The sequence below is a fragment of the Syzygium oleosum genome, unplaced genomic scaffold, assembly GCF_021117445.2.
Source record: "Syzygium oleosum isolate NSW1041296 unplaced genomic scaffold, Sole_v2.1 Sole_v2.03, whole genome shotgun sequence".
Taxonomy (NCBI): domain Eukaryota; kingdom Viridiplantae; phylum Streptophyta; class Magnoliopsida; order Myrtales; family Myrtaceae; genus Syzygium; species Syzygium oleosum.
The window spans coordinates 14,209,062-14,235,633 of NW_026607487.1; the positions used below are offsets into that span (position 1 = coordinate 14,209,062).

General features: G+C 39.0%; 2 protein-coding genes and 1 long non-coding RNA gene across 3 annotated transcripts; 2 read left to right on the forward strand and 1 right to left on the reverse strand.

The window, feature by feature from the left end:
• Nucleotides 1–8,299: 8,299 nt before the first annotated feature.
• On the forward strand, nucleotides 8,300–12,501 carry LOC115664324 (LEAF RUST 10 DISEASE-RESISTANCE LOCUS RECEPTOR-LIKE PROTEIN KINASE-like 1.2). The gene is made up of 4 exons (XM_030586264.2): nucleotides 8,300–9,074; nucleotides 10,370–10,399; nucleotides 10,732–10,977; nucleotides 11,052–12,501. The coding sequence occupies exons 1-4, from the start codon at nucleotides 8,300–8,302 to the stop codon at nucleotides 12,014–12,016; spliced, it is 2,016 nt and encodes a 671-aa protein (XP_030442124.2). The 3' UTR covers nucleotides 12,017–12,501.
• A 4,557-nt stretch (nucleotides 12,502–17,058) lies between these two features.
• Nucleotides 17,059–21,711, forward strand: LOC115668116 (LEAF RUST 10 DISEASE-RESISTANCE LOCUS RECEPTOR-LIKE PROTEIN KINASE-like 1.2). The gene is made up of 4 exons (XM_056309122.1): nucleotides 17,059–17,972; nucleotides 19,897–19,929; nucleotides 20,264–20,509; nucleotides 20,584–21,711. Exons 1-4 carry the CDS (start codon nucleotides 17,195–17,197, stop codon nucleotides 21,546–21,548), a joined length of 2,022 nt encoding a protein of 673 aa, XP_056165097.1. The 5' UTR covers nucleotides 17,059–17,194; the 3' UTR covers nucleotides 21,549–21,711.
• On the reverse strand, nucleotides 20,501–24,871 carry LOC130137553 (uncharacterized). Its single transcript, XR_008815959.1, has 2 exons — nucleotides 24,679–24,871; nucleotides 20,501–21,575 (listed from the first exon to the last, which is right to left on the reverse strand). It is a non-coding gene; the product is annotated as an uncharacterized LOC130137553 (long non-coding RNA).
• Between the last annotated feature and the right edge of the window lie 1,701 nt (nucleotides 24,872–26,572).

Genomic DNA, 26,572 nt, shown 5'->3' on the forward strand with positions numbered 1-26,572 from the left:
TTTCAAATTGGAAGTTCCCCGAAGATACCTCATGATCCACTTCACTGCATTCCAATGCTCTCTACCTGGATTTGATAAATAACGACTAACAATGCCAACTGCATGCGCCAAGTCTGGCCGTGTACATACCATCGCATACATTAAGCTTCCCACAGCCGAGGCATATGGAACACTTTCCATGTCTTTCTTCTCTTTATTAGTCGTGGGACTTTGCTTTGTATTCAACTTAAAGTGGGCAGCAAGAGGAGTGCTAACCACTTTAGCCTTGTCCATGTGAAATTTCTGAAGAATCTTCTCGATGCACTTCTCTTGCGACAAGAACAACCATCCACTTTAGTGTCCATATGCTTGTGTGAAATTTAAGTTTGTACTGTAAGCGCATCTGGCCTTTCAATTCAATGAGCAACTTGTGTACAAAGATTGTTAGATAAGAATACTACTGAAATTTTCCTTCTATTATTTGTTGAACGCATGATACCAACGCTAAGGCCGACAGAAGTCATATAAAGCCACGTCATTAATTGCAAAAGGCATCTCAACACAAATTCGCATCATATGCAGCTGAATGTACATGACGGCAAGGCCACCTAGAATTCGATATGTTTTAGTTTCCTTGGTTTCTAGTTTCGTTACAAACTTACTAATTTCATAACTATTTTTCAGCGATCATCTTGCTCTAATCATTTGATCATAATAAATGAGCAACCTCAAACTATATAAACATGTGTGTTTCTTCTTGAAACAAATTATCAGTACATTAACAAAACGGGAAGTGTCTACCAAATCTATTGTATGGCGGCTGATTGAGTCCTAAATTTTTCAATTTTGTCAATTTTATCCTAAACAGTGATGATTTTCCAATGTAGTGCATCTTGTCAATTTTGGTTAAAAATCGCTGGCGTGGCAATCCAGTCGAGACGGTCGGCGCTGACGTAGACAATTTTTGTAATTATTTTATATTTTTTGTATTTTTCTTTTTTTTCCATTTTCTTTTCTTTCTTTTTTTTCTTTCTATTTTCTTGTTTCTGCGTCGGTCACCAACCATAGGCGACGGCGGTAATGCCCTCACCGGATGTTCCCAACATTATATCTAGGGAGGGCAAGGGCGAGGATGTCACAGTCCTCACCTATGGTCGGCGTCCGACAACTGGTGAAGAAATAAGAAAAAAGAGAAAAACAAGAAAGGAAAAGAAAAAAAAGAAAAAAAAATTCTGAAAATTTAAAATACTTACAAAAATCATCCACGTTACATTGCAGTGGCTTCATTCTAAATCTTTTTTTCTTGGTATGTCACGGCACCTAAAGTTTTCGTGGTTTAGTTCATACATTACATTGCAGTTGTTGTGGCTACATTCTAAATCTTTTTTTCTTGGCTATTAGTTGTTGTTCTATTTGAGACGTCGAATATTTTCCCAATAAAAGCTCTTAGAAAGCACTGATTTTCCAGGAGAAATAAGAATAACTCTTGATAATGTTCATCATATGAGTAAAAGAGTCTGAACTTTGACCAAGTATGGAAACCAAATTACCTGACAAATGACTGAAATGTAAACAAGAAGAATCCCAGTCAAATTCAACTGCCAAGTAAGGAATTTCTGAATTCAATGAACTAGTACTGCGTATAGACTTGTCAGTTCTCAATCATCCATTCTTATCTCAGTCCACCGTGACTTGTACAGAGTTTGACCAGTAGCTTTAGGCTCTAATTTTCTTCATCTTGGTTTCACCAGCATTGTCTACATATTAAAAATATGATTCTTGCGTGTACAAGAAACAGTGGAGGCCTGTTCATAAGCAGAGATTTATGGAGCTAGCCAGGATCCGACGTTCAATGCCTTGGAGAGATGGCACTTTACTGGACCTTCTAGGGCTCAACACGTGGTATGAGCGATTTTTTTTTTATGCAGAGATGTCTTTTATATTGGTGGATGTTAAAGTATTTGGCAAGAACCAATAGCGCTCAACGTCGCAGCTCAATTATAGCTTTAGTTGCTCGTCCACTTGCCAGTGCCACGTGATTCTATGTTTCTTCTAGCATTGGTGTTTAGAAGCACCATAGAGGTCTGACACCTATCGAGTTGTCCTAAGTTAAAGCTTGTGACAATACCTTGTTGGATCCAACATATTTAACCGGTACCTCGTGCTTTCACATTGACAAATCTCTATGTTAGCCTGTTAGGTCAGGTCTCTCATTTGTCACATCCCAAATCTTACAGGAATAGTGACAGTGACACAGTCATTTTTCTCTTCACCTGAAGGACGTAGCCTCAAAGTCAAAATAATATATTAGAGTTTCTATAATTCAACAAAACATATAAATACATCTCAAACGCACACCCAAAATTCAACTATCAAAATTTTTCCCATATCACCGCCCTTGTCCTACTTGATGCTATCTAAGGGACCTGAAAGGATTTGGAAAGAGTGAGATGAGCAACCACGATCCAGTGATTAGTACATCTCTTTTAAGTAGATCGAGCAATTACTATGCATATTTACAAACCAATACTAAAAACTCGTAATCCAAAGTCAAGGTATAAAATACATATCTAATTACATATGAGTTAGTTTCATTTCAACAAAACTTTATATAAGTCAAAAATACTCATTTAAATCCACCATCACAATCCAAATATCAATGGTCAAGTCTATTAATCAATCTCTATTAAAAACCGTGTCAATGTACATTCCATTGACTAATCTATCGCTCAATCTCAAATCATGGTCATGACACAATGCCTGGTGACAAGGCAACTAAGATTCTCCTTGCCAAGGTCTCTGCCTATTATAAGCTGGTGGCTCAGCCTTGATAGATATCCTAAAACCGATATGAATACGCATAAACCCCTAACTAGATTCACGGCCATATTGAGCATCAAACAATCATCCTCCAATACCAGAAATCCAATCCATAATTAATTTCATAAACCATAATATATATCATAAACCGAAACGAATAACATTTTCGCAACACATCTCATCCGCTAGAAATAACATCCTCAAAACATTACTCATGTCATTTAGAAATCCTTTCACAAATCAATTCACAAAGCAATACGTGCGTGTATATATGTAACAAATGCCATTTTGTAACTCATACTATACATAATCCATATTGTTTTGGATATATGAATTTATAATTTCGAAAAAGAGATATCACCACTCTTCTGGGAATGCCCAAAACCAAATTACGAAGGTTACTAGAGCAGTCGAACTCGCAATTCTATCGAGTAAGCGAGAAACAACGTCAAAATGGAGTAAAACGTTACCCCAACTACGAATCGGCTAAACTAAGCTTAATCGCTAATAAAATGACTCTTACGCTTTAACAAAACTCTCAATCAAAAGCGGATACTCAAAGCTATCCGTAGCGCAGAGCTTGAGCTTGAAAACTTGATTGCGTCATAACTTTCTTCACCGAACTCCGTTTCAAGCGAGCTTATAGTCAAAAGAATGATCTTTCGAAGTACTAGAGGACCTATGAATTGGCTAACCCAAAATCGAACCGAAAACCAATGACCGGAAGGCTACTGGTCGCTATTGTTCATCACTTGCACCAAATTTCAAAAATTCATTTTGGACAAACCATAAGCTTAAATCGAGTTTTGTAAAATGTTATAACTTCACAGGACCTTAAACTATTTTTCACCCATAACTTCTTAGCTCAACAACTCTTAAATTAGACCTCGTAACTTAAATTTCACTTCATTTCTAATTTTAGCCGTGATTCCAAAAATTACTCCAATTAAACGAATAAACAGCTTGAATCCTTACCGGGCATCGCAATTTGGAGTTGAATCGGCTTATCGGTGTGTCCAGATCGTGAACGCCTTCTTCTTCTTCTGCTTTCTCTCTTCTCTGCTCGCGTTCTCTCTATCCATTACTGTTCTCTTCCTTTTTATAATAAGAGCCCTTTTTTCTGTTTCTTTTTTTGGCCCTTTTGACTTGGTCAAAATCCTTATTTTACACCATCAGCCAAAGCCAGGATCTATCTGCACCCACAGTGACAACTCATTTTCTGTCGGTAAAACCATCCTGCAAGTTTCCTGCCGTATTAGTGCCAAAGCATTCACATTGAGGCTTGAGTATGGCGAGTATTTGTAGTCGTCAAGAGATTCAATTCTCTATCTTTGTCTTCATTGGTTTAACTAGAGCAAGATCAATGGCAGATGACTGAAACAGTGAATGGTGTTAACTGAAGAGCTGCTCCGGGGAAGGTCTTCGCAGGTTTCAATTAACGTCGCCGTAAAGGTAAATGACTATCGCGTGCCAGAGTAGCCAATCGAGGCATGCGCAAATTGGACTTTGGAAAATGAAGCCAGTGTTTGTAATTACTTCGCCAGAGCAAGTACCGAGAATTGCAATGCCGGTAAAACTGATGTATTCTCTTTTATAAGAATGAATGAATATTTCAGTAGACGATCTTCAAGAGAGTACAATGTTTTACAAGGTGTAAAAGTTTTGAGTGCGCAAAACTTCAAGAGAGCGCATAACTCATTGCTCAGGCATCTTTTTTGAGCAATCTGTTTTTGTGATTCCGCATTAATTTTCATGTCAAACAAGAAATTACTAGAAATATCGGGAATCAAGCTATTAGAACATGAATCTTGTTATTTCTCTTGTTACAAGGCTCCTCTCATTTATGTTCGCCTCAAAACGTCAAGCCATTCAATAGGAAGAAACTAGAGTTCAATTGCCATAACTACTTCTCAAGAAGTCCTACTGTCTTTATGGGAATATTTAAATACTAAACAACGTCTTCATCTACCGGCTTAAACTTTTAAAACAATTGGTGGTGATCCCAAAATTTTTTACATTATAATATTTAAATATCAAAACATAAGCTAATTTCAGATCAAATTTAATTTTCTTATATCTAAACTAGAGAAAATCATGAATTTTCCTAAACCATGTGTGTACTGTCAAAATGAAACTAAACTAATTCTAATACTAAAATTAACAACCCAATCAAGGCCCACTTTTCTAACCAATTTTCCGAATTTTATATTTTTCAAATTTTTATAATAATTTTTCTATTTTTTAATTCTGGAAAATTGGGACTCGGGCCGGGTCCGGTCCAAAAATGGGCCACACGCTGATCTCTCGGGTCTATGCTAATGGGCATAATTCGGGCTTTTATATTCATCCCTCTCCAATTCTAACCTTCCTGGGGCCGAATCAAAATTTTCCCATGTTAAGCCCATTTTTTTCACAACTGCATCAAGCCCACGCTAATCCTGTTGTTATTATCACTATACCAAACCCAATTCTGAATACAATTGAACTCAGCCCATACTAAGCGTATTTTCACTTATGATCATAATAGGCCCTTTGTCTTTTTTGTACTTGTTAACACGCGTTTTTTCTTTCTTTCTTTTTCTAATTCTTTTTTTCTCATGGTCTTCCTGATATTACTGAGAACACCCAAAACGCAATCAAAGGATCCGTCTACCAAATCATCAAGGCTTGAACATATGATCATCTCCATTAATCTACCTGTGCTTGTTGTCAAACCTCCACCGTCGTCCGCCACATATTTATCAACATACGCTGGCCATAGCCTCCACAGATGCAGAGAACAAAAATAGGGACATGATCGGATAAAAGGATGTGATGAACAAACCGGAACATTTGAGCATAAAAATTAACCCTCGGACTGTCGATTTTTTAGCTGCTCCTCGCCGATAACCATCATTGAATGCCGCAGGAAGACGTATAAACACCGAGCAAACACAATCAAAAAGAAATTGCTCAAATTTGGTCTCGGTGGAAATAAAATGCAGTAGAAATTTGTCGGTGTTTATACGGACTTAGTTTGGGTATTTTGTCACACATATCGTCGGCAATTTAGTTGATTAGTCATATATGAGTTTACGGTATTTCATTCCATCACAATAAGCGCTAACATATATCATCAACTTAGCCTCGATCATTTCAGATTTTAGATTGACAATGCATGAAGTCTCAAGTTCTGTTTTCATTTTGTTTTGTTGAGATTGGTCTCACAATGAATTATCTTTCACCGAAATTCATTTCTTGGCTTTTAATGAGAGGAGACAGATTCTGTGGCGATTCCGGATAGAAAATATTCGGGCGAGAAAAGGAATCCACTTACTTAAATCAAGATGTTACAAACTTGAACCGCCCCAATTTTGATCAACAACAAGGCCAAGTTGTACAGTTGATACGAACAAACTCCACCGGGCACTGGTCAGTGACGATAAACACTGACTTACACCAAAATATCATGTCCAAGTCTCATCAACGGCATAATACATGGATACACAGTCGAATATGGTCGAATCATAAAGATCTACAACTAATAATTGAAAGTACCTTGCAGAGAGCTTAAAGGTAATGAAAAGATAACATTTTTTATTGATTTGTGCGAGGCGCCTGTCAGTGGCTGTCGAGTGATATTTACAGCCCAGGTTTGAAAACTGCTCCTTAATGACGTCTGACAGTTCATTCTTTAGATAATCTCCATCGATCTTATCTTTTCCCTTCATTTCCGTAACGAAATGATATATGATATGCGTGTTTGCCTTTGCCTCACGCATCAAGTATTTTTTTATAATATATGGATTTTTATTGTCGACGACCTAATTATTTTTTTGTGTGTCAACACGATCTAAAACTATGACCGGGAGCAACAGATATTGAACTCACCTTTATCCAGCTTGATTTCTAGCTCCGAACAGTGATGAGAAAATCCAAGCAAGGACGTTCCAGAAACGTCACCAATGAGGATCGGAAGTTACATTGAAGAATTAAACGCGAGATAACTTCGGCGAATTTCCCGGTCGTGGAATAGGGAGAAGCAGAGCAGGAAAAGGCGCAAATCCGGAATGCCGAGAAATGACTGCGACGAAGGCTAATAACGTCAGGAGAGTAGTGAAGGGATTCTCAGCGGTAGCAGGCAGCGACGAGCGGCGATGAGGATGATCAGGATTGGAATCTGAAAGCAATCTCTGAACGAGGTTGAAACCACTTGAAGCTCTCAGTCACAGCAAAGGAATGGAGCACTTATGACGCTCGCAGAAATCGGTGATGGTGGCCATGAAGAAAACCTTCGCAGATCTCTTTTCTTTTCTGCTTAATTAGGCCAACAAATTGATGGGTGAATGGGCCTCGACTGACAATGATGGGCAGAATACATTGCCTACGTTTCATAGGCTTGGAATTAATAAGCCCAAGTGCTGAATATAATTAATGAATTGCACAAATCGAATCCCCAAATGTTTTTAGGTTAATACTACGAAAAACTCCAAACTGTACATCTGTGATAAATTTACCCCGAACTAAATTTTTTACCATAAAAAACCCTAAATTGGTACACTTATGATAAATTTACTCTTCGTGAAATTGGATTAATACTACGAAAAACTACAAAATGATAAATCTATGACAAACTGAGGGGTAAAACCCTAAACTGGTACACCCGACAACTGCCACGTGTCAATAAACTCAGTAATTTGACGGTAAAATTTATCAAAAACTAATAGAGGGTAAATTTGTCACAGGTGTATCAGTTTGGGGGTTTTTTGTGATATTAACCCATATTTTTATGGGCTAAGGTTTATTCAAAAGGTTCGAGAACCTGTAATGAAAAAGAAAACCTCCTTTTTATCACTATCTCTTTTTCATTTTGTTATGTATTTATTTATTTATTTATTTGATTGATTTATTTTTGTTATTATCTTGCTATTTTTTATTTTTTTTAACTTTTACAAGAATGGATACTTGAAATTAATTTTCAAACAGCGACGCCTAATTGTAAAAGACCAACCAATTTTTTTTCTTAAACTTATTTTTCTAATCTTGCTTATTTGGTTTGATCTTAATATGCAAAACAGGGGATAAAAGTATTTGGCTTTTTTTTTCGTTATCCTCTTGTAAAGGATCCACTTGAGGGGATATATGAAAATGGGAGTCAACTCTTGGAATAACTTGTCAGTCGGTCTTCACGTATCAAAGAGGTAAGTAATGGATGACATTGCTCCCTTGAGTGTCACTCCCTGGCTCTTCTCAAAAGTCTACTGTTCTAGTCTTCCTGTCCTCTTTCCAAGTCAACTGCCGTGTTTAAGCAGATGAGATCACAAGACAAGTAGAAGGAATTGCCAATAACAAGGCCTTTCTTTTCACTTTCACATGAGGAATCAAACAGCTTCTTCTCGTCTTTTCTCTTCTTTTCCTTCTTTCTCCTCTTCTTCTTCATGATGTTCCATATTATTCTAGAGCATTGATATCCAAAAAAAAAAAATTCCGTATGTTCCAAACGAAAACCAGATCGACCGGGATGGGTCTACACTATGCTTACACGCAAGGCTTAGTTTACACGGCGTTCTGCATCTTCTTCATTGCCATCTTAGAAGATCATGTTGAGTCGTCATCGGATGAAGTGTCATATGAAGTGTGCATACCCCGCAATTGTGGAGGCAACCATGTGAACATAAGCTATCCCTTTTATATTCCTAGAGAAAGAAGAGACTCATGCGGTTACCCTGGATTTGCGATCACTTGTGAAGGAACAAAAACTATGTATGGTTCCTACTCGGTTAAAAGCATCTCCTACAATGAGAGTTCCATTGAACTAGTAAGCCAAAGGGATACTTCTTGCTTTCTTCCTCCTTCCATCGTCCCTTTACGTCCCGAAAACTTCTTCCTGAAGATTACTGCTTCTCTTCATCAACTATTGTTCTTCTATAACTGCACCAACACTTCTTTTCCCTTCCCTACATCCCTTGTGAATTGTACTTCTAACGTCACATACAACAGCTCTGTTGCTTTACTTCCTAATGACACTTTCCAAGCACAAATTTCTGGATCCTGCTCGTCATTTGCAGTGGTACCAGTACAACTGGAGGGAGGGTTCTTGAATCAAACTATCGAAGATGTCGACTACAAGGAATTGTTGGAGAAAGGGTTCCGGTTAAAATGGGATTTATTAACTAGCAAGAGTTGTATTGGTTGTCAAGAAAGTGGAGGTCGATGTGGACGATCACGAGACACAGACTTTCTGTGCTATTGCCCACATGGATTCAGTCATCCCAAGGATTGCAATAGTGGCGGCGGTAAGGTTTTTAGAGTTATGAATTAACAGTTCATGCAAAGTCCATTCAAGGTTATTGACGTTTTCTTATCCTCTAGTTCTTTCACATTCTATTGGTTCATCCAAACATTTTTGACGATGATACGTCCTCTAGTATGTTCAACATCCACAAGTTCCTTTCGAACATCAACATATAACTTGTCTAATAACTTGTTAACAATTTGCCAGGTCCACCCACTCATCAACATATCTCACGTCCAATAACTTGGTAGTTCTCTAGGAAGTAAGCCCATTGCTTTGACTTTTAACTGCCATTGCTTCATCGGATGTTGCCCTTGAATTACTTTCTGTAGCCACATCGGAGGATGTAATAGAAAAGTCTGCCACCGCTCCCTCGGAGGATGGCTCTCCTCCCCCTTTTGTACCTTCTACGAAACAAAAGGCGTTCTACACTCTTAGACGTCTTATTGCTAAGACCATCTTCATATGAACGAGTATGGAAAGACAATATCTTCTGCACACTCAATTTCACATGTTAGTGTACTTATTTTGTCATCCTCGAAATATTATAGGAATGTTTCCTATCATTATGACTTGAGAGAGCGGATACAATTTCTTAACCATAGAAATCCCACGCCATAGCTTTATGTCCATTTCAAACATTCAAATTATCAGTTTACACTTCCCATTTCGGATCTCCTTCGGTGGGATAATAGTCTATTAGTGTGACGGCCCAGGCGGCAGTGCGCGGGGAGGAGGGATGGCGGTGCGTCCGCGCCTCAGTCCTCGGACGTGCGCATGGAAGGGAGAGGGAGCCTCTCTTGTCCCACATCGCCTAGGGGGGGAGTCTTGGACTGGCTTATAAGCCTTGTGATTCTATATCTGTGTAACGCATTTTAAAATCGTGAGGATCAGTGGACCAAAGCGGATAATATTACACAGTGTAAACCCGGGGCATTACAATTGATATACATGTTTTCTTTCAATGCTAAGTTACCATTTTGCATTGTGCAACCTCATGAATACTTTTGCAGGACTTTACTTCAGAATAGACATCTTATTTTAAGGAAACTGACTTCTCATTTCTGTGAGATCAATATAGGACTCTTGTTTACCAATAAAATGCACAAGTAGTTGACCCACCCCATTAGCAATGGCTATATAAGTTACCCCACTTAATATTTGGAACTTGCTGCCATTCTCGTTGGGTAGGTTGTGCATATATCTTATATGAAATAGGATTCGGATGAAAGTACTGTGGCTATTTTGCCATCCTTCCCCTCAATTGACCTATCTTCTTTTTCAACTTCGATGCAGGAAAAGGACGTTGGTGGAAGATAGGACTCGGTAATTTCCTTTTTTGTAGTTATCATACTGGCTCTGCTGACCTGAACAAACTAAAGTATAACTAAGACAATCTGCTCACAGGTTGACATGATAAAACAAAAGAAACAGGATCACCTTATCACAGAAGTATCCTTTCTGGTTTTTACTGCAAACCAATCTCACAATGCTGATCAATTCAAAGTCGGTTGTACCGTAATCTTCTTACTTTGTCTTAAGAGCTCAACTATCTGTCCATGCTTCCAGCCAACATAATCCATATGTCCTAAGACGGCACAAAAGTTAAAAGCATTTTCCTATATAAGACTCGAGTTAATTATGTCCTGGTACATCAGGTATTGGAATTGGAAGCTTGGCCATCATCCTGTTGTCCTATATGATCCACTTGAAGAGGAAGAATGCTTCTTTGAAGTTCCATTTGAGAAACAGCACCTCACATCCTCACTCCAATTCAGACATGGAAGAGAGCAATGTCTACTTTGAAGTCCCCATTTTCACAAGTACTGAACTTGAAGAAGCCACAAATAACTTCTCTGCTTCCAATGAACTTGGAGACGGAGGTTTTGGAACTGTTTACTACGGTGAGAAAATGTTCCTTCACTATTCCTCCGAGGGATCCTCAACTGAAAGACATTTTCTACAATGTTCTTAACAGGAAAACTTCGAGATGGACGGGAAGTAGCAGTGAAACGCCTATATGAGTGGAACTACCGGAGGGTAAAGCAATTCATGAATGAGGTAGAGATACTAACCCGTTTGCAACACAAAAACCTTGTGTCTCTGTACGGTTGCACATCTCGCCACAGCCGTGAGCTTCTACTTGTCTATGAGTACATCTCGAATGGCACCGTTGCTGATCATATCCACGGGCAGCGAGCAAACTATTCTACTACATTGCCTTGGCAGATACGTATGGACATAGCCATAGAGACTGCTACTGCATTGACTTACCTCCACGCTTCTGACATTGTCCACCGTGATGTGAAAACAAATAACATCCTTCTTGACAAGAATTTTGGGGTTAAAGTTGCAGATTTTGGGCTTTCGAGGCTATTCCCCGATGATGTGTCTCATATCTCAACAGCTCCTCAAGGGACTCCAGGTTATGTGGACCCCGAATACCATCAGTGCTACCAGCTCACGGAGAAGAGTGATGTCTATAGCTTCGGAGTTGTTCTGGTCGAGCTTGTATCATCAAAGCCAGCTGTGGACAAAAGCAGAGAGAGGCACGAGATTAATTTGGCCAACTTCGCCATTAACAAGATTCAGAAATGCGCGTTTGGGGAATTGATCGACCCAAATCTAGGATTTGAGTCAGATAGCGAAATCAATAGGATGACAACTTCGGTGGCCGAGTTAGCTTTCCTGTGCTTGCAACTGGACAAGGAAATGAGGCCCCCAATGGATGTGGTTTTGGAGGAACTGAAGGCGATCGCGTGGAATGATAATGCTCCGGACATATTTGTTGATGCGGAGGAGGGTGAAGGTGTCCTTGCTCCATCTCCTTCGGATTATGACGATTCCCAGCTACTGAAGAATATGCAGTTGACCCATTCTCCAGTTTCTGTGACTCAAAAATGGGGTAGCAGTGGCAGTTCTGCTCCTGGTGTTGATCGTTAGATTATCCATGTAGCCGTATGTCACATACTTTACGCACGTGAATGCAAGTGAGCAGTCATATATGTCGAGAAGTTACTGCTTTAAGTGCTGGGTCGAAATCTGCAGGTATGGACATGGTAATAAAGCACTTTTGTCAATTTAGCTTGCACATGATATTGAACCATATATAGGTTATTTAGTTTATCTGTTGTTTGGTACTCCAATTAAAAGTATCCAACACGGCATGGATATATTGGTTAGCCGAAAAAAAGAACGACGTATAAACATGAGCAGATTCAAGACAAAGATAACAATTATAGGGAAGTCTTCAGAGAACATCTTTCTCTATGGTTGGTTTTGACTTATTCTAAACTTCTGTGATACAATCATTCAAGCTTATAACCATGGTGACTTGACATATGATAAGATGCATAGCAGGTAGAACTAAATGTTCTTTCCATTACCCCCTTAATTGAAACAGACTAGAGAAAATTTTTGGAGGGGAAACTTGTTGAGTGGCAGTAAGGGTGACTTATCTGTCAATTCATTTCAATTGGTTAGAATCCGTTACTTGAAGGGAACTATATTGTTCTCTCCAGTTAATTGATAATCTCAATTTTAACTTGCCCATACGATTTTGGTGTTTTCCCAAGAATTGAGTACCTAGAAAGGAGAATACTTATCGCTAATAGTTTCGATGAAATCATTAGTTCAAAATCCCACTAGCCGTAACCTTCCCTTGCAAATATCCTCAATGAGACATCTTCAAAAAATTTCCGCATTCTCTTCTTGCGATTGTCATCCCGTGAGCCATTCAGATAGACCAAGCATAAAGTCACGTGCAGCCCAGGGAGGACGCAGATACAATTGGTTCTCTATTGATAGGGCAGGCTTGGATAGGTGGACAGGTCTAGAAACAAATATTCGAGTACGAGTCCTATCCAAAATGCAACAAAACTTTTGGCTATCTCTTAACTGCCCTTAGGTTCTTGGCAAAAATCGAACCCCCAAACATCCATGCAAGGGGCACAAATATAAGACAGCGGCCTAACTGGATATAGATTCAATGGCTAGTGCTAGTATCACAGGCAAAAAGGGATTCTCTATGCATTTGGCGAGACTCTAATCTGGTTATTACTCCCCTTCTACTATAGTACTGTACTCTTCTTCTCTTTAGGCATATTCTCTTAAGCATGTGATGAGCTAGTGGCATTGTTTGACAGTATCAGCACACGTTACGTAACTGCATTTTGCACCAAATAAGCTCTGAGTGAGGGTATCAATTTGAAAACTTCAATTGACATAATCACTGGCTCAAACACTGCCTTCTTACCACTGTATTGCCATAACTGTTCAGAGAGTAGTTCTTACATACTCTCAAGGGACTTACCAAATGGATATAAGAGCCGCTTATAGGCCAGTCAGCCTCTGATCTGTCTGAGCAATTCCATTGCAACTCATGAACTTGTCTTATAATCATTTGCTTTCTTTCCCTGCCCTTTATAATTATTTGTTTCATTTCACGACTTGTGTTTCTTTGTAGAATCTCCCCCTTTTATGGATACAACTATAGTTAGCGTCAACTTTTTTTTACCCAAGTCTTTTTAGGACAAAAGCCACCAAAAACTCTAAACTATGCCTACCGTGACACATTTACCCTAATTTTTTTTTCTGTGGCACAAAAAATCCCAAACTTGTACCTTCGTGACACATTTATCTTCCTTCAAAGTTCCGTCAATGGAAACATTTAAAAATCTGCCTACATGAACACCAGAAGTGTTGACATGACACCCACTTGACTTAAGTGAAATAAAAGCAACGTGATTTTGGCTAAAAAATCTTCTGAAGAAACCTTGACAGAAGATAAATGTATCGCATAGGTACAAATTTCGGATTTTTTATATCAAAAGAAAATGTTTAGAATAAATATGTGACAGTGAGCATATTTTAAAGTTTTTGATGTCACAAAAAGGGGTATATGTATCACATTGGGAATAATTTGGAGTTTTTATAGTTTTTTTCCCTCTTTTTTATACCTTTTAATATGCGTTTTCTAATTTTTCTCCTTTTCTAACTCTTTTTTCTCATTATAATGCCTTCATCGTCTTCCTCATAGTGCTTGAGAACACCCAAAACACAATCAAAGATCCGTCTACCAAATCATCAAAGCATGAACATATATTCATCTCCGTTAATCTACCTATACTTGTTATCAAACCTCCACAGTCGTCCACCAAATTAGTCATCAACATACACCGCCCACAGCCACCACGGATGCAGAGAACAAAAACAGGGACACGATCGGATAAAAGGATGTGATGAACAAACCAGAACAATTGAGCATAAAAATTAACCCTCAGACTGTCGATATTTTAGCGGCTCCTCACCAATGGCCATCATTGAACGCAGCAGGAAGACGTATAAACACTGAGCAAACACAATCAAAAAGAAATTGCTCAGATTTGGTCTCGGTGGAAATAAAATGCGGTACAAAATCATGCTTAGCCATCAACAAAAAGTTGCATTCACGTGTGACATACCATTATACACTCGAAACAGGTCGGGATCAAGGACTAATCTATACAGACTCAGTTCTGGCATTTTGTCGAACATATGGTGGGCAACTTAGTTTCTTAGATTAAATATAAGTTTACCGTATCGATTCATTTCATCCCATCACAATAAGCACTAACAGAGACCTAAATCATCAACCCGGCCTCGATCATTTCAGATTTTGGATTGACAATGTATGAAGTCCCAGTTTCTGTTTTCATTCTAAAACTATCACCGAGAGTAACAAATAATGAACTCACCTTTATCAAGCTTGATTTCTAGCTCCGAACAGTGATGAGAAAATCCAAGCAAGGACGTTCCGGAAATTTCACCAATGAGGGTCGGAAGTTATATTGAAGGATTAAACGCGAGATAACTTCCGCGGATTTCCCGGTCGTGGAACAGGGAGAAGCAGAGCAGGAAAAGGTACAAATACGGAATGCCAAGAAACGAGGGCGACGAAGGCTAATACGTCAGGAGGGTAGTGTGGGGAATTCTCAGCGGTAGCAGTCAGCGTCATCTCCGAAGGAGGTCGAAAGTTGAAACCGCTCGAAGCTCTCAATCACTGCAAAGGAACGGAGCACTTCTGATGCTCGCAGAAATCGGTGATGGCGAAAATGACCGACGGATCAGGCCGTTAAGAAAACCTTCCCTAATCCCTTTTCTATCGGGCTTTAAAAATAATAATAATAATTTAAAAAAATCGAAAAAAAAATATTTAAAAATTTCCCCGTGAGTTCCGACATCCACGTCAGCGATTTTTAGTTAAATTGGCTAGATAGACTCAATTGATAAATAGTGAAAAGATTTAGGACTCAATTGATATATTTGAAAGGTTTAAGACTAAATTGAAAAAAGTACAATATATTTATGACTTTTTTTGTAATTTTTCCCACTAAATGAATAGCAAAAATCGAATCCAAATGTTTTCATGGGCTAAGGTTTATTCAAACGATTCAGAGCCCGTGCTGAAAAAGAAAACCTCCTTTTATCACTTTTTTTTTCTTTTTTTGGTCATCACTTTTTCATTTGTTGTGTATTTAATTACTTTTTTGATTGATTTATTTTTATTATTATTTTTCTATTTTTATTTTTGTACGTTTAGAATAATGAATACTTGAATTGTCGACTAAAATTTAAGTATCAACCAAACCCTCTTATGAAACTTTCTCAGGTAGGCCAACAATTTTTGTTGTTCATGCTCATTGTGCTTGGTATTTATTTTTAGGGAAAAAACCACCAAAAACCCCAAACTTTGCCATTTGTGACACATTTACCCCGAACTTTTTTTTGTGATACCAAAAATCCCGAACTTTGCTTTTTGTGACACATTTACCCCAATGTATTTAGTCTATGGGCATTTTCGTCTTTTTTGCTTTTTTCTTTTTTTTTCTTTCCGGCGAGGTCGACCCTCGCCCGACGCCGGCGAGGGTCAACCTCGCTCGAGTCGGCGAGGGCCGCCCTCGCTCGCCCAGCGAGGGCGAACCTCGCCCGACGCCGGCAAGGGCCGCCCTCGCCGGATCTGGCGAGGGCCGCCCTCGCTCGACGCCGGCGAGGGTAGCCCTCGCCCGACGCTGGCGAGGCCCCCCTCGCCGGAAAGGAAAAAAAATGAAAAAAAAATGAAAAAGCAAAAAAGACAAAAATGCCCATGGATTAAATACATTGAGGTAAATGTGTCACAAAAAGTAAAGTTCGGGGTTTTTGGTGTCACAAAAAAAAGTTCGGGGTAAATGTGTCACGGATGGCAAAATTTGAGGTTTTTAGTGGCTTTTTCCCTCATTTTTATGGAATTTCCCACTTTTTCCTAGAACTAACTCCTGCTGCTGCTTCTTTAAAATTAATTTTTGAACAGAGACCTCTAATTGTCAAAGACCCACTGATTTTTTTTCTTGTACTTATTTCCCTAATCTAGCTTATTTAGTTTCATGGGATATATGCACTAGAAGTCCTAAAACTTGTCACAAAAATGCAATTGAGTCCTAAAATTTTTCAAAAAGTGCAAACAAGTCCTAAAACTTTCAAAAAGTACAATCAACGGAAGGACTTGATTGAACCAATTTGACAAGTTTTAGGACTTATTTATACTTTCGTGACAAGTTTTAAGACTTTGAATGTACTTATCCCCAGTTTCATTTTAATAAGCATAACAGGGGATAAAAGTTTCTGGGTTTCTACTTTTTTTTCAATCATCCTCTTGTAAAGGATCCAACTTGAGGGGATATATGAAAATAGGAGTCAACTCTTGCAATAACTGGTCAATCGGGGCAAGATTTGTGCGAGTTCACTAATTGCAGGTCTTCACATTTCGCCGACCTATCATCATCAAAGAGGTAATAATGGATGACATCGCTCCCTTGGGTGTCTCTGTCTCGACCTGGCTCTTCTTAAAAGTCTCTTGTGCTAGTCTTCCCGTCCTCTTTCCAAGTCAACTGCCGTGTTTAAGCAGCTGATCTCACAAGACCAGCAGAAGGAATTACCAATAACAAGGGTTTTCTTTTCACTTTCACGTGAGGAATCAAACAACTTCTTCTCCTCCTTCTTTTTCTTCTTCTTCTTCATGCCGTTCCATTCCATTCTAGAGCATTGATATCCAAAAAGAAAAGAAACTTCGTATGCTTCAGACTAAAACCATATCGAAATCCAGATATGGGTCTACGCTGCATTTACACACGAGGCTTAGTTTGCACAGCGTTCTGCATCTTTTTCATTGCCATCTTAGAAGATTCTGTCCAGTCGTCGTTGGATGAAGTGTCATATGAAGTGTGCAAAACCCGCAGTTGTAAAGGCAACTGTCTGAACATAAGCTATCCCTTTTATATTCCTGGAGAAGGACGTGAATTATGCGGTTACCGTGGATTTGAGATCACTTGTGAAGGAACAAAAGCTACGTATGCTACCTACACAGTTAAAAGCATCTCTTACGAGGAGAGTTCCATCGAATTAGTAAGGCAAAGGGATACTTCTTGCTTTGCTCCTCGTCCCTTCATTTTCGTTCCCATAAACATCTTCCTAAACAACAGTTTTTCTCTTCATCCTAAACTCTTGTTCTTCTATAACTGCACCAACCCTTCTTCTTTTCCCTTCCCAACATCCCCCGTGAGTTGTACTTCTAACGCCACATACAACATCTCTGTTGCATTAAAACCTCCAAATAGCACCTTCTATCGCCAAAATAATTCCTGCCTGTCAGTGTCAGCGGTACCAGTACAACTGAAGGAAGGGTTCTCTAATCAAACTATCAAAGATGTCAACTACAAGGAGTTGTTGGGGAATGGCTTCCAGTTAAAATGGGATATATTAACTAACAAGATTTGTACTGGTTGTCGAGAAAGTGGAGGCCGATGTGGACGATCACGAGACACAGACTTTCTGTGCTATTGCCCACATGGAACCAATAATCCCAGGGACTGCAACAGTGGCGGCGGTAAGGTTTTTATAATTACCAGTAAACGGATCATGCAATAAGTTCGTCATTATTTATTCTCTTCTCTGAACAGAATGTGTTTATTAGGATGATACAAATTTTATAACTGTTAGGAAGAAAATGCACGCCGAGCTTTATTAATTATATCATCTCCCTTCAGCCTATCCACTTGGCCTATTTAGCTGGCTTGCTCCATTCTCCCAACTCTAACAGCCCAAATCAAGGTTGAAATTCACTATGTAATCTTTGAAATGTTATAGCGTTTGAAAATGTTTCTTTTACTTGTAGCTCTGCTTCTACAAATACAAGCAATCTTCACTAAACTTCACACTCTATTCTCTAATTACAGATGCTCAGACTTCTATAGAAAAATACAACTAGATTTACACAGCTTCTACACACAAGAACAACAAGAAGATGAACACTCAGAGCATAGACTCTTGTTCGTTTCCCCTTAACTCTACTACTTCATTGGGTTGAATTTTTAGTCATGAGATCTCAAATGACCGTTTTAAATTCAAATCCTACAAGTAGTTGTTGATTCTGTCATCTATAGCCACTGAACTTACTCTGTAGCTCCATAGAGAGTTTACTGAAGTAGTCAGTTCTGCTTCTACAACAGCCTGTCATCCTCTGTTACCTACACAAATATGGTAAATTGTTTTAATCTTCTTTAGTCCACTTTTTGTGGATTCCAATACTTAAGATAAGTTGTATAACACCAATTTGAATTCAAATAACATTGATAAACAGTCCGCATCTTCCCTTCATGATTGTAGAGGCTCTTAGTAGAACCAATACTCTGTCCATAGCAAGAACACCTTCTACAATCGGGTCCATTTAAGCTTCTACATACCTAGGCTTGTTTGCCTACAACATTTAGGCACCTTCAAGCATACTAACGTCCTTGTGTTCTATAGACTATACACTTTTTATTTGGTCTATCGAAACTCTTCAACGACCACATGCCCTCTAGTTTGTTCAAGGCTCACAAGGTCCAACCGAGCTTATTGACGTCTTCATGTCGTTTGGTTTGTTCGTCTTCTATTAGTCCATCCAAACCTTTTTGCCAATCACACATCCTCTAGTTTGTTCACCATCCACAAGGTCGTTTCGAACATCGACATATTCCTTGTCTAATAACTTGTTCGCCGTTTGCAATGTCCATCTAGTTGTCAACATAGCTCACATCCAATAGCTTGTTCCTCGCCTAGAGCAAAAGTCGTTCTACACTCTTAGATGTCCAATTGCTAACACCATCTTCATATGAATTTACTAATATCTTCTTCACACTCAATTGCACATGTTAGTACACTTAAAATGTTTTGTCATCCTAAAAATATTAGAGGCATCTTTCCAAACAGTATTAGTTGAGAGAACGGATACAATTGCACTTAACCATAGAAATCCCACACCAGAGCTCTATGTCCATTTCTCACATTCAATCTATCAGTTTACATTTCCATTTTGGCGTTCCTTCAGTAGGATAGTACACAATTGGTATACATGTTTTCTTTCCATTCTAAGTTATCATTTTGCATTTGTGCAACCTCATGAATACTTTTGCAGAACCTTTAGAATAGAGATCTTATGACAATTTAACTGACTTCTCATTTCAGGAAGATGTATATATAGGACTCTTGTTTGCCAATAAAATGCACAAGTAGTTGACACACCTCATTATGAATGGCAAATATAAGTTACTCCACTTGGTATTTGGAAGTAGCTCTGCCATGCATGTTGGGGTAGGTTGTGCATTGATTTTAGATCAAATTCGATTCGGATGAATGAAAGTACAGGCTGTGGCTATTCTCCCTCCTATTATTCTCTAATCGTCTGTTTATGTAAGCTGATTTATGAGCTAGATGCTATCTCGCCATCCTTTCCCTCAATTGACCAATCTGCCTTTTCAACTTTGATGCAGGAAATAGACGTTTGTGGTGGACGATAGGACCAGGTAATTTCCTTTTCTTAGTTTCTCGTCTGCTATCACAATGCCTCCGCCGACTTGAACAAACCAAAGCATAACTAGGACAATCTACTCCCAGTTTGACACGATAAAACAACACAAACAAGATCACCTTGTTGCTGAAGTATCCTTTCTGGTTTTTACTGCAAACCATTTTCACAATGCTGATCAAATCAAAGTCGGCTGGACCCAAATCTTCTTACTTTGCCCTAAAAGCTTGACCATCTGTTCATGCTTCCAGCCAACATAAACCATATGTTCTAGGAAACAGCACAAAAAGAATTATCCTATAAAAAGGGTTAATTATCTGTTCGTGCATCAGGTATTGGAATCGGAAGCTTGGCCATTGTCCTGTTCTCTTATGTGATCCACTTAAAAAGGAAGAATGCTTCTTTGAAGTTCCATTTGAGAAATAGCACCCCATATCCTCATTCGTATTCAGACATGGAAGAGAGCAGTGTCTACTTTGAAGTCCCCATTTTCACCGGTGCCGAACTTGAAGAAGCCACAAATAACTTCTCTGCTTCCAATGAACTTGGAGATGGAGGTTTTGGAACTGTTTACTACGGTGAGAAAATGTTCCTTCATTATTCCTCCAAGGGATCCTCAACTGAAAGACATTTTCTACAATATTCTTAACAGGAAAACTTCGAGATGGACGGGAAGTAGCAGTGAAGCGCCTATACGAGCGCAGCTACCGGAGGGTAAAGCAGTTCATGAATGAGGTAGAGATCCTAACCCGTTTGCAACACAAAAACCTTGTGTCTCTGTACGGTTGCACTTCTCGCCACAGCCGTGAGCTTCTACTTGTCTATGAGTACATCTCCAATGGAACTGTTGCTGATCATATCCATGGCCAGCGAGCAAACTCTTCTAGTACATTGCCTTGGAAAATCCGTATGGACATAGCCATAGAGACTGCTACTGCGTTGGCTTACCTCCATGCTTCTGACATTGTCCACCGTGATGTGAAAACAAATAACCTCCTCCTCGACAAGAATTTTGGGGTTAAAGTTGCAGATTTTGGGCTTTCGAGGCTTTTCCCCGATGATGTCTCTCATATCTCGACAGCTCCTCAAGGGACTCCAGGTTATGTGGACCCCGAGTACCATCAGTGCTACCACCTCACGGAGAAGAGTGACGTCTATAGCTTCGGAGTTGTTCTGGTCGAGCTTGTATCATCCAAGCCAGCTGTGGACAAAAGAAGAGAAAGGCACGAGATTAATTTGGCCAACTTTGCTATTAACAAGATTCAGAAATGCGCGTTTGGCGAATTGATCGACCCAAATCTAGGATTTGAGTCAGATAGCGAAATCAATAGGATGACAACTTCGGTGGCCGAGTTAGCTTTCCTGTGCTTGCAACTGGACAAGGAAATGAGGCCTCCCATGGATGAGGTTTTGGAGGAACTGAAGGCGATCGCGTGCGATGATAATGCTGCGGACATATTTGTTGATGCGGATAAGGGTGAAGGTGTCCTTGCTCCATCTCCTCCGGATTATGACGATTCACAGCTACTGAAGAATATGCGATCGACCCATTCTCCAGTTTCTGTGACTCAAAAATGGGGTAGCAGCAGCAGTTCTGCTCCTGGTGTTGATGGTTAGATTATCCATGTAGCCGTTTGTCACATACTGTACATACGTGAATGCAAGTGAGCAGTCATATATGTTGAGACGTTACTGATTTAAGTGCTGGGTCGAAATCTGAAGGCATGGACATGGTAATAAAGCACTTTTGTCAATCTAGCTTACACATGATATTGAACCATATAGAGGTTATTAGTTTAACTGTTGTTTCGTACTACATTAGAAGTATCCAACACGACACATGGATATATTGGTTGGCCGAAAAAAAGAACGGCATATAAATATGAGCAGATTCTACACATAGATAACAATTACAGGGAAAGTCTTCAGAGACCATCTTTCTCTATGGTTGGTTGTGACTTATACTGAACTTCTGTGATACAATCATTCAAACTTATGACCATGGTGACTTGACATATGACAAGATGCATATAAGGTCTCTCGCTGAAGTGAACATGGGGGTGGAAAAGGGAAAGAGGGAAATGGCCATTAAGGTCGTTTTTTGATTCAAAGTTCTCTCCACTCGTACTAATCCGCCCACACTCTTTTTCTTCTCTGCAGGATCAGGAGATTAGATACCTAGGATCGCAAATCCAAGTTTGTCTATGGTTCAATTCGATGTTGTACAAAGGAAAATTATTCTGATAAGACAGTTCCTCAATAATATCATCACGACTCTCAAAGTCAAGCGCAGTCATAATACCAAACCAAATACAATGAGTGGTAATCAAAATAAAGATACTAATGAATAGAGGGTCCAATAGTAGGTAGAACTTAATGTTCTTTCCATTAACCCCTTAATTGAAACAGGCTGGAGAAAATTTTTGGAGGGGAAACTTGGAGATTGGCAATAAGGGTGACTTATCCGTCAATTCATTTCAATTGGTTAGAATCCTTTACTTGAAGGGAGCAATATTGTTCTCTCCGGTTAATTGATAATCTCAATTTTAACTTGCCCATGTAATTTTGGGGTTTTCGCAGGAATTGAGTTCCTAGAAAGGAGAATACTCATCACTAATAGTTTCAATGCAATCATTAGATCAAAATGCCACTAGCCGCAACCGCAACCTTTCCTTGCAAATATCCTCAATGAGACATCTTCAAGAATTTTCCGTATTCTCTTCTAGCGATTGTCGTCCTGTGAGCCATTCGGATAGACCATGCATAAAGTCATGTGCAGCCCAGGGAGGACGCAGATACAATTGGTTCTCTATTGGTAGGGCAGGCTTGGATAGGAGGACAGGTTTAGAAATAAACATTCGAGTACGAGTCCTATCCAAAACGGAACAAAACTTTTGGCTTTCTCCTAACTGCCCTTAGATTCTTGGCAAAAATTGAACCCCCAAACATCCATGCAAGGGACACAAATATAAGACAATGGCCTAACTGGATATAGATTAATGACTAGTTCTAGTAGTCTTAATCACAGGCAAAAGGGATTCTCTATACATTTGGCGAGACTCTAGTCTGGTTATTACTCCACTGCTACTATAGTACTATACTCTTCTTCTCTTTAGGCACATTCTCTTCAGCATGTGATCAGCTAGTGGCATTGCTTGACAATATCAGCAAACGTACGTAACTGCATTTCACACCAAATAAGCTCTAAGTAAGGGTATCGGTTTGAAAACTTCAATTGACATAATCACTGGCTCAAACACTGCCTTCTTACCGCTAACATTGCTGTGACTTTTCAGAGAGTAGTTCTTACATCTTCTCAAGGGACTTATCAAATGGATATAATAGGCTAAGAGCCGCTTATAGGCCAATCAGCTTATGATCTAACTGAGCAATTGCTATTGCAACTCATGAACTTTTCTTATAGTCATTTGCTTTCTTTCCCTGCCCTTTATAGTTATTTGTTTCATTTCATGACTTGTGTTTCTTTGTGGAATCTCCCCCTTTAATGGATTCAATTGTAGTTACACCCAAGTTTTTTTTTACCCAAGTCATTTTTAGGACAAAAATCACCAAAAACTCTAAACTATGCCTACCGTGACACATTTACCATAATTTTTTTCTATGGCACAAAAAATCCCTAACTTGTACATTCACGACACATTTAACTTTCTTCAAAGTTCCTTCAATGGGAACATTTGAAAATCTGCCTACTTGGACGCCATAAAGCAAACCGTATTGACGTGGTACCGACATGATTTAAGTGAAATAAAAACGTTATTTTGGTTAAAAAATCATCTGACGAAACCTTGATGGAAGGTAAATATGTCGCATAGGTACAAGTTTTAAGTTTTTTATGTTAAAAGAAAAAATTTGGAAAAAATATGTTACGGTGGCCATAATTTGGGATTTTTGATGTCACAAAAAACGGGTAAATGTATCACATTGAGAATGGTTTGGAGTTTTTTATGTTTTTTTCCTTTTTTCATACTTGTTAATATGCATTTTTCTTCTTTTTTTTTTCTTTTCTATTTCTTTTTTCTCATCGTCTTCCTCATAGTAGTGAGAACACCCAAAACACAATCAAAGATCCGTCTACCAAATCATCAAAGCATGAACATATATTCATCTCCGTTAATCTACCTATACTTGTTATCAAACCTCCACCGTCGGCCACTACAGAGTCATCAATATACGTCGGCCACAGCCAGACGCAGAGAACAAAAACAGGGACACGATCGGATAAAAGGATGTGATGAACAAACCGGAACAATTGAGCTTAAAAATTAACCCTCGGACTGTCGATTTTTGAGTGTCTCCTCGCTGATGACCATCATTGAACGGCGCAGGAAGACGTGTAAACACCGAGCAAACACAATCATAAAGAAATTGCTCAAATTTGGTCTCGGTGGATATAATATGCGGTAGAAAATCATGCTTAGCCATCAACAAAAAGTTGCATTCATGTCTGACATATCATTATACACTCAAAACAGGTCAGGATCAAGGACTAATCAATACGGACTAAGGACTCAGTTCGGGCATTTTGTTGAACATATGGTGGGCTGGCTAGTTGATTAGTTATATATGAGTTTGCGGAAACGATTCATTTCATTCCGTCACAGTAAGCGCTAACATAAATCATCAACTCAGCCTCGATCATTTCAGATTTTAGATTGACAATGTATGGAGTCTCAGTCTCTGTTTTCATTCTAAAACTATGACCGGGAGCAACAGATATTGAACTCACCTCTATCAAGCTTGATTCCTAGCTCCGAGCAGTGATGAGAAAATCCAAGCGAGGACGTTCTGGAAATGTCACCACTGAGGGTCGGAAGTTATATTGAAGGATTAAACGCGAGGATAACTTCCGCGAATTTCCCGGTCGTGGAACAGGGAGAAGCAGAGCAGGAAAAGGCGCAAATCCGGAATGCCGAGAAAGGACGGCATAACGTTAGAAGAGCAGTGAAGGGATTCTCAGCGGTAACAGGCAGCGACGAGCGGCGATGAGGATGATCAGAATTGAAATCTGAAAGCAATCTCTGAACGAGGTTGAAACCGCTCGAAGCTCTCGGTCACTGTAAAGGAACGGCGCATTTCTGATACTCGCAGAAATCGGTGATGGCGAAGATGACCGACGGATCAGGCCGTTAAGAAAACCATCCCTTATCTCTTTTCTATCAGGCTTTAAAAATAATAATAATAATTACAAAATTCGAAAAAAAACATTTAAAATTTAATAATAATAATAATTCCACGTGAGTGCCAACGTTCACGTCAGCAATTTTTTTGCCAAATTGGTCAGATGTACTCAATTGACAAAAAGATGAAAATGATTAAAACTCAATTGATATATTTACAAAATTCAAAATTGAATTAGCAAAAATGTAATAAAATTTGGATTTTTTTTGGTAATTTTCTCCACTAAATGAATAGCAGAAATATTTGACCAGAAAAAAAAATAGCAGAAATCGAATCCAAATGTTTTAATGGGCTAACGTTCATTCAAACGGTTCAAGAGCCCGTACTGAAAAAGAAAACCTCCTTTTTATCACTTATTTTTTTTTCTTGTTTTGGTCATCACTTTTTCATTTGTTATGTATTTAATTATTTTTTTATTGATTTATTTTTATTATTATTTTGCTATTTTTTATTTTTGTACTTTTAGAAGAATGAATATTTGAATTGTCGACTAAAACTTAGGTGTCAACAAAATCCTTTCGAGAAACTTTCTCGGGTAGGCCAACGATTTTTGCTGTCCGTGCTCATTGTGCTTGGTATTTACTTTTTTGGAATTTCTCACTGTTTCCTAGAACTAACTCCTGGTACTTCTTTGAAATTAATTTTCAAACAGAGACCTCTAATTGTCAAAGACCCACTGATCTTTTTTTCTTGAACTTATTTTCCTAATCTAGCTTATTTGGTTTGATTTTAATCAGCATGACAGGGGATAAAAGTTTCTGGGTTTTTATTTTTATTTTCTCATTATCCTCTTGTGAAGGATCCAACTTGAGGGGATACATGAAAATAGGAGTCAACTCTTGGAATAACTGGTCAATCGGGGCAAGATTTGCGGAAGTTCACTAATTGCAGGACTTCACATTTCCCCGACCTATCATCATCAAAGAGGTAAAAGTGATGGATGGCATTGCTCCCTTGGGTGTCTCTGTCTAGACCTGGCTCTTCCTAAAAGTCTCTTGTTCTAGTCTTCCCGTCCTCTTTCCAAGTCGACTGCCGTGTTTAAGCAGAGCTGATCTCACGAGACCAGCAGAAGGAATTGCCATTAACAAGGGCCTTCTTTTCACTTTCACGTGAGGAATCAAACAGCTTCTTCTTCTTCTTTCTCTTCTTCTTCTTCATGCTGTTCCATTCCATTCTAGAGCATTGATATCCAAAAAGAAAAATTCGTATGTTCCAAACTAAAACCAGATCGAAATTCCGGGATGGGCATATACTGCACTTACACACGAGGCTTAGTTTGCACGGCGTTCTGCGTCTTCTTCATTGCCATCTTAGAAGATCCTGTTGAGTCATCATCAAATGAAGTGTCATATGAAGTGTGCGAATCTCGCAATTGTGGAGGCAACCGTCCGAACATAAGCTATCCCTTTTATATTCCTGAAGAAGGAAGAGAATTATGCGGT

Excerpts from the sequence above, each read along its gene's own strand:
- LOC115664324 (XM_030586264.2), top strand. The coding sequence starts at position 8,300 with ATGGGTCTACACTATGCTTACACGCAAGGCTTAGTTTACACGGCGTTC. Across the intron at positions 9,075-10,369 it reads GGATTGCAATAGTGGCGGCG|GAAAAGGACGTTGGTGGAAG; the intron begins GTAAGGTTTTTA and ends ACTTCGATGCAG. Across the intron at positions 10,400-10,731 it reads TTGGTGGAAGATAGGACTCG|GTATTGGAATTGGAAGCTTG; the intron begins GTAATTTCCTTT and ends CTGGTACATCAG.
- LOC115668116 (XM_056309122.1), top strand. The coding sequence starts at position 17,195 with ATGGGTCTACGCTGCATTTACACACGAGGCTTAGTTTGCACAGCGTTC. Across the intron at positions 19,930-20,263 it reads GTGGTGGACGATAGGACCAG|GTATTGGAATCGGAAGCTTG; the intron begins GTAATTTCCTTT and ends TTCGTGCATCAG. Across the intron at positions 20,510-20,583 it reads TTTTGGAACTGTTTACTACG|GAAAACTTCGAGATGGACGG; the intron begins GTGAGAAAATGT and ends TATTCTTAACAG.